At 37.4% G+C, this 13,634-nt stretch overlaps 1 protein-coding gene across 1 annotated transcript in view; it reads left to right on the top strand.

Moving 5' to 3' along the window:
• Positions 1-12,648, top strand: part of HSPA4 (heat shock protein family A (Hsp70) member 4) — a 42,207-nt gene extending 29,559 nt beyond the window's left edge. Inside the window, exons 9-19 of the mRNA XM_081134223.1 lie at positions 1,086-1,237; positions 1,724-1,830; positions 2,242-2,375; positions 3,320-3,501; positions 4,859-4,948; positions 6,897-7,049; positions 8,401-8,526; positions 9,278-9,385; positions 10,884-11,003; positions 12,037-12,198; positions 12,404-12,648. Coding sequence (XP_080990349.1) covers positions 1,086-1,237; positions 1,724-1,830; positions 2,242-2,375; positions 3,320-3,501; positions 4,859-4,948; positions 6,897-7,049; positions 8,401-8,526; positions 9,278-9,385; positions 10,884-11,003; positions 12,037-12,198; positions 12,404-12,607 — 1,538 coding nt within the window. The 3' untranslated portion in view covers positions 12,608-12,648. The remainder of the gene's footprint in view (positions 1-1,085; positions 1,238-1,723; positions 1,831-2,241; positions 2,376-3,319; positions 3,502-4,858; positions 4,949-6,896; positions 7,050-8,400; positions 8,527-9,277; positions 9,386-10,883; positions 11,004-12,036; positions 12,199-12,403) is intronic.
• Positions 12,649-13,634: the final 986 nt, after the last annotated feature.

The following is a 13,634-nucleotide window of genomic DNA, read 5'->3' as shown; positions in this document are numbered from 1 at the left end:
CAGGGAAATCTAAAAGTTTCCCCAGGAAACCTAATTCAAACTTAAAGATGGATATAAACTTTTCAGTTCTTTCATGGTGGTAAAAATTACCTTCTGCAATGCTGCTATAGTAGTCTCGTAGGCTTTTCTGTCAGTGACACTCTTGTTTGCTGAATGACAGAGCAAAGGGAGGATATGACAACCATATATTTACTTTAACAGGATGCTTTTTTACCTTGGGCTAAAACTTAGAAGTTAGATTTAGGAATATATTACTAATTTTCCCAAAGTGTTCGGCAAACGTTTACCTAGAGTCCGCTGTCGTGTTGCTTGCTAGCTATTTCAGAGTGTTGAAAAGTACTCTCGGCTTGACGGGTTCAGCTCTTAAATCACAGTGATTATGGCAAATGGGCATGTTCTTTCCACACTGGGACATCCTGTTTCGTTAGATAATCCTTCACAACACATTGTTAGTGTTTGTTACATAAAATGTGATCAGGAAACCAGGTGGTATTAAGAGTTCTTTTATGAGTGACAGCTGAACCTTGGTGTGTACCCTCTTTCCCTCTGATATGAGGAGATGATACATGTGCTGTAATGTGGACTTTGTTTATACTCGGGTGGAGTGCTGGCGTGGCTAGATGTGCGTCTGAATATCTTTTTTTCTTTCATGTTGTGTCAGGGCTGACAATATTTCAAGGCCCTCTTATCTTCCTTATGGCTAGCTTAACTATTTATGTTTTAACAATTCTTTATGTGGGACTCTTTCAGAGATTGTAGGACATTGAGTATTCCTGGCCCCCACCTCCTAAATCCCAATATTACTGTGCCATCCTGCCCCCATTATTTTGAGTATCAAAATATGCCTACTTGTTTCCAGATGGCTGTGCACCTGTGTGTGTGAGCGCAGTTTGTGTGCATGCTGTGTTGGAGAGGTGGGGGGAAGGAGTGGGGAGTTTTGTTACACATCTACAAGTTATTTTGTTGTGATAAGGTGCTGTATTGGTCTTTCATTTCACTGTAAATTACTGTGTTCCTGTCACTGTAAAATTTTCACTATAATTTAAAGATTATTTTAATTTAAATGTCTACTCACTTTAAAATAGAGTTAAAGAAAGAAGATATTTATGCAGTGGAGATAGTTGGTGGCGCTACTCGAATCCCTGCAGTAAAAGAGAAGATCAGCAAATTTTTTGGTAAAGAGCTCAGTACAACACTAAATGCTGATGAAGCTGTCACTCGAGGCTGTGCACTGCAGGTGAGTTTTCTTTCTTCTACAGGCAGCCACTTATAGCTCATTGTAACAAGACAGTGGTGGTTTTATGTATCCAGTTAATAACCTGAGGTTAGCTTGGGGTGATCTCAAGGTGTAAGGTTCTGAAACTTTTATTTTAATGGATATCAGAGGTGTCATTCATAAATAGATGAATACTAGAAACATAGGTTAACTTCAAATACTGTTGGATTTGGCATTTTTATCTGTTATTTATATATTAAGTATTGTTGTACATCAATTAAATAAAGGTTGGGGTTAATGAAAAAATGGTCAGGAACAGCTAGATTATAAGTAATTTGACAAATGATAGAAGTTTATAAAGCTGCTTATTCAGATACAGTTAAATTATTATAAATATTTAAAAATGATTGGTGATGGTTTTCTGAAGTCTTTTTTTAATGCATCTCATACTGTGAGTTCATAATGTTTATATTTGTTAAATGGAGTTTAAAATTTTTTTTATTCTAGTGTGCAATCTTATCACCTGCTTTCAAAGTCAGAGAATTTTCTATCACTGATGTAGTACCATATCCAATATCTCTGAGATGGAATTCTCCAGCTGAAGAAGGGTCAAGGTAATAATATATATTAAATTATTTTTATACTTAAAGTTAATTCAGTGTTAAGTCTGAGTAAAATATTGTGCTCCATTTCAACTTTTCCGAATCTGTAACATTTTGTTACAGTTTATGTATCAAAGTGATTACTTATTTTAGTCATCAGAATAAATTTGTGTCTTTATTTAGTTTCTTTACTTGATAGTGCTGAAATGGTGCCTTTTGTGCTGATTGAAATATATTCTTTTTTAAAAAAACTGACACTTGTGTGTGTGTGTGTATTTTTTTGTTGGAAACTTATAATCTGGAAATGATTGACAGTTGAGAAGAATACCGAAAACTATACAGTAATTACAAAACAAGAGTTTGTGGGCAAAAGTGTTAGGAATATCCTAAATTTGTGTGTTTTTGTCTTTTTTCTCCATTCAGTGACTGTGAAGTCTTTCCAAAAAATCATGCTGCTCCTTTCTCTAAAGTACTCACGTTTTATAGAAAGGAACCTTTCACTCTTGAGGCCTATTATAGCTCTTCTCAGGATTTGCCCTATCCAGACCCTGCTATAGGTAAGTAAAGAGTTGGGAATTAAAACACACACAGCAGGTACAGTATTCTGAAATTTGGTATTTTAGATCACAAAAAAACCTGTTATGTAGTCTTGTTACCCAATTCAGAACTAGTAGGATGATCATTATTTAATTGCATTTTCCATTGTGGGAGCATATATCTTGGTTAATGCATATTCTGGGTATATAATGTGCTAGATACTGAAAAGAGTTATAGAAATTCAATTTTAACCCTACATAGAGTTACGTACACAGAAAATTATTAGGAAATTATATTAGTATCACAAGCCATATTGCCTAGAATCTTCATGGATTCTTAGAAACTATAATCTGGAAATAGTACTAGTTGAGAAGAAACTAGGGTTATACAATAATTACAGACCTAGAATACATAGGTAAAGTATTAGGACTATCCTGAATGGTACTTAGGAGCTGTGGAAAGTTAACCTACTGTTTTCTTCATTTTGCAAAACAGGAATAAAGATGAAAAGTCATGCTTTGCAGAGTTTTGTGAACTAAAAAAAAAAACCCATAAGTAAAACATTGGTTTAGTGACTGAATCTAGAAGTCACAAGTTCTTCGTAAATCACAGAAACACTATGGAATCCTCGGGGTTTTGTTTAGTAGAGGAGAATGTGACAGAATTGTTTTAGGGATTTATCTGGCAGTAGCCTAAAAAGATGAATTGGAATAAGGGACTGGAGGGAAAGAAATGTTTGGAGGGTTAAGAGATGTTTGAGTCCTTAAATGGGGCAAGATAAAATTTTCACTCTATGAAAGAGAAAGGAGAAATAAGATGTGGTAAAATTCCCTGAGTGCCCACTTTGCTTCTTCGAGGTGTCATGTTACTGAGAAATGCACATAGCCTGGACATGTGGGTATATATATTCCTGTTTGAATTCCTCCTCTCAGATTATTTGTTCTCTTGTCTCATATGTTCCTAGCTCAGTTTTCCGTTCAGAAAGTCACTCCTCAGTCTGATGGCTCCAGTTCAAAAGTCAAAGTCAAAGTTCGAGTAAATGTCCATGGCATTTTTAGTGTGTCCAGTGCATCTCTAGTGGAAGTGCACAAGTTTGAGGAAAATGAGGAACCGATGGAAACAGATCAGAATGCAAAGGAGGAAGAGGTAATTTGGACATTTTATACCATTTATGGACCCTAGAGGTGACTTGTCTAGAAGTTAAAGGAAATAGACTGGGTGACAGAGCTGCTGAGTGTGGGCTTGCATGCGTCCCCTTCCCCTAGCCTGGGCGACCTAGCGGGTCTACACAGAATTTGTATAGGAATGTCGCATCCTCGACTCCCTCCTTCAGACCATGTGCTTGTCACTTTGAGTTCTTGACCTTTTCTATTGCTGAAGAATGCTGTGAGCCTGAGTTAATTATTCTCACAAGTAGAATAGATTTCACATTCATTTGTTGGAATCATGCATTATCTCATCCTTACTATGCATCAGAATCTCAAGGCTTTAGAAAATAGCTACAAATGTTTGGGTCGTACCCCAGAGATTTGTTTGAGTTGATCTGGGCCTACTAGGGCCCAGGTATCAGTAGTTTTAAAAGCCTCTAAGGTCATTCTGGGATGCGGTAGGCATTGGAAACCACTGACTCAGCGTCTCCACAAACTTCTCCCCTCTTTTCTATTGTCAGACTTTGGTCTTTTAACAGAATTCTCAAGATGTTCACATCCCCTAATGCATGCAACTGTTGTATTTTTGAGGATAAAAAGGCTGATTTAAAAACTGCTTGAAAAATTTGTGAAGACTTTTGAGATAAATTTACTCATGAGGAAGCTTGGAGAAACTCATGCTCTCTTCAGATTATATTGTGTTAAATATTGCCACACTTTGTACTCTCAGGACTTTATGGTTTATAGAGCACTTCCACAGCCACTCTTGTTTATTACTGTTTGTGACCAGGGAGCAGTAGAATGGTTTCTCCCATTCTTTATGAGAATGTAAATAGGTATAGACATTCTGGAAATCATATTGATAATGTTTCTGGTCCATACAAATCTTATACCCTCTCCCCACTAATTTCATATGCATGTCTATATGTTTAGATAAGAGTGGAAGAAAGTTAGAGAAGATTTCATAGTGATTTTATGTTGACTGGGATTATGGGTGGTGGTTTAATATATATGTATGTGTGTACAGTTGAACAGTATTAGCTGTATTCACAGTGGTGTAACCAGTCTCCAGAAGATTTTCATCTTGCCAAACTGAAACTCTATATCCATGTAAGGGTTGGGCCAGGCAGGTATTACCTCCAGTGTACAGATGTAGTTACTGAGATCCAGAGAGGAAAACCCCTGTGCTGTAGGTAACATACGCATTATAGCTGGAATTTGAGTCTTGGTCTTCTAATGGCTGGTAATTCAGCAGGAGTTCAATGCCATGCGATTTTGCCAGTGTGTCATGAGTGTTGCTTAATCTTTTCACTAGTATAAACTAGTTTCAGGATTTGATGTGACCTGTTTTTCAGAAGATGCAAGTGGACCAAGAGGAACCACATGTTGAAGAGCAACAGCAGCAGATGCCAGCAGAAAATAAGACTGAGTCTGAAGAAATGGAGGTACAAATTATATTTTAGAGGATGTATTACAATCTCTTCACATGGGTGGTTTTGGTTGTGTTTTTACTATGTTTTGGAAGGTAGTTCTATTAGGAATTCCTAGTGTATTTGAATAGTTTTTAAGCAAAATTTTGTAGTATATTTGGAAAGTACATTTTGCAAGATGGGCTTTGAACTCTGATTCTGGCCCATGTATGAGAAGAAAGTTCTCAGAAGCCCTGGCTTTATTAGACCAGTGATTATTTACTGCAGGTTTCTGAATGGCTGTTACTAATAGTCATCCTTCCCGTTCTTTACCGATAAATGAGATGATTCTTTTAAATTTTACCAATTCTTTGAAGCTTGTCTTTTTTGTCAAAAAGTATTGTTTTAAATAATGTACTTAAATATATTTTGTAAATAATGTAAGTAATATAGTATTTACCCAAGTACTTACTTAAATGAATATTTAACATACTTGTTCTTTAATTGTAACTTTTAAATTTTCGTGTTTAAATTTGTTGTCAGCATTGAAAACACGTTTTCTTTCCAGCTGTTTATAACATTGCAATGTATAATCTCACCCTAGGTATTCCTGATTATGGCATTTAAAAATGTTTGGCAGAGCCTTACAGGACTTAAGTCTATTATCCATATTCATATCAGCTAACAAATTATAATTACTTTGTTTTAGTTGTGTAAATAATTGCGAAAATGAAAATAATGGAAAGGAAGTTATGCTTACAGATGCCTTAGTCTACTACAGGCGTATTCTAAGTGGAAGCCTTTGGCTGGGTTAGGGGCAGTGGGAGCGGGAAGTACTTGCTCTCCTGTGTGCGTGTGGAAGGCGGGGAGGAGGAGAAAGGACAAGTGCCACCCTCTGCCACCTCCGCTCCCAGCCCCAAATGCCGAGGAGCTGTGGGAAGTTTCATAGGGTTGTTACTGAGGCTTCTTCCATTAGTTGGCTTGGGAACTGGCGTCTTTCAGAGTACGTATTGTTTAGAAGGGAAACGAAACACAAATGATACATAAATTTCAGCAGCTGACTTCAGTTACTTGGATAGGAGGTGAGGAAATGACTCAGTTCTAGATGAATTTGAAAGTTAAAACTAAATAAACAACTTGAATGAATATTTTTCTAATCTGTGGATCAGGAGGGCTTTCAAAGCAGTGAAAGTAATCCCAGAGGAAAAGATGGATAGATTCAACAATAAAAACTTGTATAGACAAATAACATAAAATTAGAAAGAAACAGAAGAGTCAGTCACTTGAGGGAAAAAAACACCACTAAAATTCTAAAAGAATGGTGGATGAAATATATTGCTAGGCGATTTGAAAAAAAGGTTACTGACCCAAAGAAAATAATAGTGACGTGATGCTAAACGAATTCCTGTTTCTAACCAGGGAGCAGTAGAATGGGTTCTCCCATTCCTTGTGAGAATGTAATAGGTACAGACATTCTGGAAATCATATTGATAATGTTTCTGATCCATACAAATCTTATATCTTCTCCCCACAAATTTCATGTTCATGTCTATAATGTTTAGGTAAGAATGGAAGAAAGAGAAGATTTAAAGGTGATTTTATGTTGACTGTGGGATTATGGGAGGTTGTTAAATGTATATGTATGTGTGTACAGTTCAGCAGTGTTAAGTGTGTTCACAGGGGTGCAACCAGTCTCCTGAAGATTTTCATCTTGCCAAATGGAAACTCTTATGTCCATTGAACAACAACTTCCTATTTCCTCCCATCCCTCCTCCCTGTAGCTCCTAGCAGTACCATTAGGTTTTGTCTCTATGGATTTGACTATTTTTATAGTATTTATAATTTTAACTTTCCAGATATTATAATAAATAGTCTTAGGTTATTTAGATCATCAGAAAACAAAGTTAATGAAAAAGCAAAAACAGCTTTTGAAACATGACCCATTTGGAAGTTTAAGTTAGTCTGTTTATGTGTTTGTTCTTAGACCTCCCAAGCTGGATCAAAAGACAAAAAGATGGATCAACCACCTCAAGCCAAGAAGGCAAAAGTGAAGACCAGTACTGTGGACCTGCCAATTGAGAATCAGCTGTTATGGCAGATAGACAGAGAGATGCTCAACTTGTACATTGAAAATGAGGTGGTTATTTCATGTCTTAGAATAATAAATTAACAAATTAATGTGACATAGTGTTCAAGCTCTTTCTAGTGACATTAAGCATTTTTGGTTGTTTGGAGCTTGAGAAAAATAATTTTAGATTTTTGGGTTCTGTAAGAGCAAGCTTAATAAATCCCATGCGATCCCAAATTCTTTTATGGCAAAATTACATCTATTGCTAAAAGCTCTATTATGAGATCTTTGAAATTACAACTTGGGTGTAAGGGTGTCGTTCACTTTGGGGCTTTTTTTTTTTTTTTAAAATATGTCTTTATTGATTTCAGAGAGAGGAAGGGAGAGGGAGAGAGAGAGAAGCATCAATGATGAGAGAGTCATTGATCGGCTGCCTCTTGTATGCCCCCCATTGGGGATCAACCCCCAACCTGGGCATGTGCCCTTACCGGGAATTGAACCGGGATCTCCTGGATCATAGGTCGATGCTCAACTGCTGAGCCATGTCCGGCCAGGCACTTTTTTTTTTTTTTTTAAAGTATGTTTGTTCACTAGGGATTGGGATGTTTGAGGTGATGGATCCTGGAAGTTGATGGTAGGAGAAATCACAGCATTAATGGTAGCACTACAGTGGTACCTCTGTTTTCGAATGTCTCCATTGACGAACATTTCTGGTTACAAATGCGTAAACCCAGAAGGAAATGCTTCGGGTTTTGAACACTCCTCAGAAGTCGAACCTGCCACATGGCATCCGCTGAGGGCAAGATCCTGAGGCCCAGCTGTCGGCTGTCAATTCCTCGGTTTTCGAATGTTTTAGAACTCGAACGGACTTCTGGAACGGGTAACATTTGGAAACCGAGGTACCACTGTATTATTAGTTCCTTCCCCTGTTGCCAGTCAGTATGTAACTCTTATTATGGTGAGTGAGATAAGGTTTGGCACCTTGGCGCATGGTTACTGAATTAATTATTGCCTGTGTGGTTTCTTGTCATTGGATCTTAAAATAGTATTGCTTTACAGACCTTTAGCATTTATACTGTATGAACAAATTTGATTTTTCTTGGTATTCCATAGGAACAATAATACAGCAAAGATACCACTTGTGACATTGAGCTGATAGTTTCTTCAAGTTCTCTTGTCTTACGTTCTTTTTCTAAGTTTTGCTTTTGAGTTTCTACATCTTGATGCTTTTTTCTAAGTATGCCCACAGAATTCTCGGTCTTCATTTACTGAGGACTAATGCTTCCAGCTCTCCTTTCTTGGATAATTTAAAAGGATCTGGGGAAGAGGGATTCTCTACTTTGATAATTATATTACTTAATATTTAAGAGACAATTGTCTCAGTTGTCCAGATGTCTTAACTGATTTATACCGTCCTCAGGGTAAGATGATCATGCAGGATAAACTGGAGAAGGAGAGGAATGATGCTAAGAACGCGGTAGAAGAATATGTGTATGAAATGAGAGACAAGCTGAGTGGTGAATTTGAGAAGTTTGTGAGTGAAGATGTAAGTATGTGCCACAATGTGGCTACCTATTATTTGTCTTCTGGGAGCATCCTTAAATGTGTAGAAGGGAAGTGTGCATCTGCAGGTATACAGTAAAATGATTAAAATGTACTTTTTTGGAATTATTTTGTGTTTATCAGTGAGGTGTTTCCTAAAGGCTAGTTTTTGTTACTTTTTGATACATTCACATGCTGTTATTTACCCAGCATTGGCTAACTTTTCCCTGGTATTTATTTTAACTTACTTTTTTGTAAATAAAGTTTCTAATTCTGAAAATTTCAAACATACCCAAATGTCCCTTACAGCAGAGAGAATAATAAACCTCTCTGTACCTGTCAAGCAAAACAGCATTGTACCAGTCTTGTTTTCTGTATCTCCTTTTTTTGGTGTTAATCTTCATCTGAGGATTTTTTCCCCATTTATGTTTAGAGAGAGTGAGCAGGGGGAGAGAGAGAAACATCGATGTGAAAGGGACACATCGATTGGTTGTCTCCCACATATGCCCTGACTAGGGCTGGGGATTGAACCTGCAACCCAGGTACCTACTCTTGACTGGGAATTGAACCCATGACCCTTTGGTGCTTGGGCTGACTCTCTATCCACTGAGCCACACTGGTTAGGGCCCCCTCATACTTTTTAAGACTAATTCAGATATATCACAGCCTGTACCTATGACTCCACTAGTGAATCAACTAATTTCAAAATTGGTGAGTCAGAATTGACCTAATTACAATATTTTCTTCATCTTTAGGACCGTAACAGTTTTACCTTGAAACTAGAAGATACCGAAAATTGGTTGTATGAGGATGGAGAAGACCAGCCAAAACAAGTTTACATCGATAAATTGGCTGAATTAAAAGTAAGTGACTCTTGAAAGCAGAAGTGTCCCGAATCCATGTTGTAGTTTTCAATGAAAGCATCTCAAAATTGGGAGGAATTATATCAAGTAATGAAGATAGGCTAAAAGTGATCGAAGCTTTTTATCACTTAGGTTCAGAATTTTTCTGAAAACTGTTGAGACTTAAAATGTTCATTGAATTGGAGCTGAGTGTATTCTTGGTGTCAAGAGATACAAAGACTAGCAAGATGTGTCCCTGTCCTAAAGGCAGGCAGTACAGTTCAGGCAAGGCTGTGTATATAGCTTTGGTTCGCAGTAAAGCAAAATATCTGGTTTTGTATTTAAAGAATCTGATCAGTAAACCTTAGGGTTAAAGTACAAAGAGCTGTCTAAAGTTGAGGCCTTTTGTTTGGGAGAGGATGCACATGTACAAGGACTTTTCACATTTCTCTGGATTAGTTTTTGTCAAACGGGGCCATTGTGACTAACCTGGAATGGAGTTGCTTAAGGACGGCCTGCGGTTTCCTGTCATTTTGGCAAAAATAGCAAGAGCCTCCAGTGAAATCCTTCCTGTTGAGCCTTTTGTTTGGTTTGTTTTTATTGTTGGGGATGTCAGACACATGAATGAAGAGAGAAGACTAGCTTCAACTGATGTCAACTTATGGCCAATTTTGTTTCATTTCTGCTCCCTCTCCAGTTATTTGAAGCAAAGCCTCCATGTTACATTTAATCGAAAAATATTTCAGTATGCATTTAAAAGAAAATAGAACCTTAAGCTCTACCATATATTCAGTCAGTTTTCAAGTTCCACTTATTTCACATTATTTTTTAGTTAGTTTGACTCAGTATCCAAGTGAGGTTCACGCATTTTGTTGATGATGTGTCTAAACTCTGTGTCTGTAGTTCTTCCATCATTCCTTCCTATTATTTAGTTGATTAAAAATCATTTGTCCTACTATAAGATTTTCCCCCAGTCTGGGTTTTGCTGATTTTCATCTCTGTGGTGTTTAATATCTGGTAAATTGATCTAGAGGCTTCATTAGATTCAGGTTAAAAAATTTTTTTGGCTTTGGTACTTCACATTTACTGTTTTGTTTCACTGTCAGCAGGCACCTCTAGTATTTGGTTGTCTACTCACTGTGTTTTGAGAATTAGGGCTCAGGTGATAGTTGAAGTAGCTCCACATGGAACAGTATTGAGGTATATTCTCATATCTAACCTGAGTATATAGGGTGGGGCAAAAAGTTGGTTTACAGTTGTTCATGTGGAAAATAATGCAATAATTAATTAATAATACAAGAATAAATTCTGTTTTGTATACTCACAACTGTAAACCTACTTTTCCCCAACCCTGTATATTACAGTGGGCTGGGGGAAAGTATTTAACTTCTTATATATGGCACATGGGGATTAAATGTATACTTTAATTTATAAGCAATTTTAGTAATCATGGAAACAATGCTACGCTGATAGTTTAAGCTGCCCTGTGAAGAATTTGTATGTTCTCTCTTTTGTTAAGAATCTAGGTCAGCCTATTAAGATAAGATTCCAGGAATCTGAAGAAAGACCAAAACTGTTTGAAGAACTAGGGAAACAAATCCAGCAGTATATGAAAGTAATCAGCTCTTTCAAAAACAAGGTATCTTCTGTTTTTCCTTTTTCCCTACATTGTTTTGGTAGAGTTAAGCTTTGAGGCATTTATACAGTTTTTTTCTTGTTCTCTTTAATTGTTACCTAATAATAATGTTTCCTTTTCCCTTGCTAATGGGATGTATAGTATTTTATTGAATCTTAAGAACCCTGAGATTTGCCACTCCTCTTTAATAGGAATCGGGACTTGAGCAGTATTGTTGAATTTCCCCTTTTTTTGCTGTGAAGTGCTTCATCAGTGACTTAACCTGCTCTCTCCTGGTCTGAGAACACATTAGGCATATAATTTGGCCTGTTATGTGGATGTAGGACTGTCCCAACAGTAAGCTGCTGCTTATCAGTGTATATTTCATAAATACATTATCTCATTAAATCCACACTAGTGCCCTTATGAAGTAGGTAGTAGTATCAACATTTTTAGATAACATCTAACTTCTTTAAGCCTCACCGTCCCTAAGCAGCACCCAAGGCTACTTGGGGGAGCTGGGACCTGGCCTGAGGCCTGACTCCAGAGTTCGGGTTCTTAACCACTCCACTGTATTCCGGGTTCTTGATATATTGTTCGTGTAAGAAACCATAAGAGATAAATTAAGCTCTTTCTTTTTCTTTTTTTAATTTTTGCTTCTGAAAGGCCTCCTTTAAAAAATTGTATTCGTTATTATTTTAGTTCTTAACAAGCATGCATAAACCTCGGCTCTCATCTCTAACGACGTGGTTTTTTTGAATTGTGAAATCATCTTAAGATTTTGTGTAAAGCATGTGTTATTTATACTGTTGAAGCCTTTTTTAATTGCAACCTTATGTATGTTTTTGACCTTTAAATCTATTTCTTGAGTGTTTTAAAAATTGGGCTTGCTTTTCCTTTCTTGAATTTTTAAGGAATTGAATATCTGTTTAGGTTGTGAGGGTTAATGTGCTGTATTTTGGGAAAGATTGGAACTTTCTGAAAGACTGATGTACTAGATGGTACTTGGCTGGGGAGTGTCATCCTTTGACACTGTCTGGTTGACTGCTGGTTGCAGGAGGACCAGTATGACCATTTGGATGCTGCTGATGTGATGAAAGTGGAAAAAAGCACGAATGAGGCCATGGAGTGGATGAATAAGAAACTGAATCTGCAGAACAAGCAGAGTCTGACCATGGATCCAATTGTCAAGGCAAAAGACATTGAAGCTAAAATTAAGGTATCTTATGGCTTTAAATTTTCAATAGTCTTTGTCAGCCTCGTTGTTTATTGTTAATAGTCCTTAAAGGGACATTTGGGAGGGAACTTCATTATTGCATCTTCTGATTTGGGGATTGGGTGGGAGAGGGTGGACTTGGGTTTTGTGTGTTGTGTAAAATTTGTTATTTTATAAGAAACTACGATGTTCTCTTCTAACGTTCTAGGAGCTGATGAGTATCTGTAGCCCTATAATTTCAAAGCCCAAACCCAAAGTGGAACCTCCAAAAGAGGAGCAAAAAAATGGAGAGCAGAACGGACCAGTGGACGGACAAGGAGACAGCCCAGGCCCTCAGGCTGCTGAGCAGGGCACAGACACAGCTGTGCCTTCGGATTCAGACAAGAAGCTTCCTGAAATGGACATTGATTGATTCCAACAATTGTTTATATTAAAACAGACTATTATAAAGCTTTAAGTTGTCAGCTTTGTTCTAAATATCAACTAGAGCAATCCAATACTGGACATTTCTTAGTCAGTTTTTAGGGGACTTCGGGGGAAGGGATATAGGTAGTGTATGGAGCATTTTGACTTCTAAATAGTTACATACAGAAATTAAGTGCATTGTATCTTTTTCATAATGGTACTATTTAGAAGCCCAGTTAGTCTTACTGAGCTTATGCTTCACTCCCTTTATGTTTAAATCATGCTTATACAAAGATGTTCGTTTTGGAAGTTGAGCTATAGCAAAAACTATAACTGGCCATCAAGCAGACTTTTTGTTAGGACATACATGGCAGGAACCCTAATTGCGCTTCAAAAATTTGTGGTGGAGATTGCCACAAAGTCTCCTCACCTGGTGTGGGGATAGGGGTGGGGTCTCCCTCTGTTCCTGAGGGCTAGAGCATGGCATGGCATGGATTAACATAAAACAGCACAGGTATGCTCTGAGCTTCCCGTTTGATTTCTGCTCCACTTTAACTCCTACCCTTTTCTTAGCCCCTTTCCCCAGTAAAGGAGCTCCATTACAAATGCCATGTGCTGCTCTTGGGAAAAGAAAACTCTTCACCAGGAGCAAGTTGTTAACAGGATTTTAGACCTGGAGGCCCTTCCTGAGAATGTTCCTGAAAGTATGTTTCGCTAATACCCCCAAGCATCAAAGTCTATAAATAACTTTCTCCTTGGAGGGTTGGAGTTGGTAGATGTGTTGTTGGGTATGGTCATGATAGTCACTGAGGAATTGGTTCTTGTTAATTACGGTGTAAAGATTTGTACCTGGCCTGCTTATTCAGCTGGGAGATGCCCCGTACATTTGAGGTATAGCTTGAAGTTGTAGGACCAGAGTTAACATTTTTTTACCTTATTCACAATCACTTGTGTATTAAGTGTTAATATCTGTCATGAATCTGCCAATCTGTACGTTTTAAATAGCTGACAGATCACACAAAAAACTAAGATAC

This window comes from Miniopterus schreibersii (assembly GCF_964146895.1).
Source record: "Miniopterus schreibersii genome assembly, chromosome: 4".
Classification (NCBI taxonomy): domain Eukaryota; kingdom Metazoa; phylum Chordata; class Mammalia; order Chiroptera; family Miniopteridae; genus Miniopterus; species Miniopterus schreibersii.
This window is presented reverse-complemented; position numbering and strand designations above follow the sequence as displayed.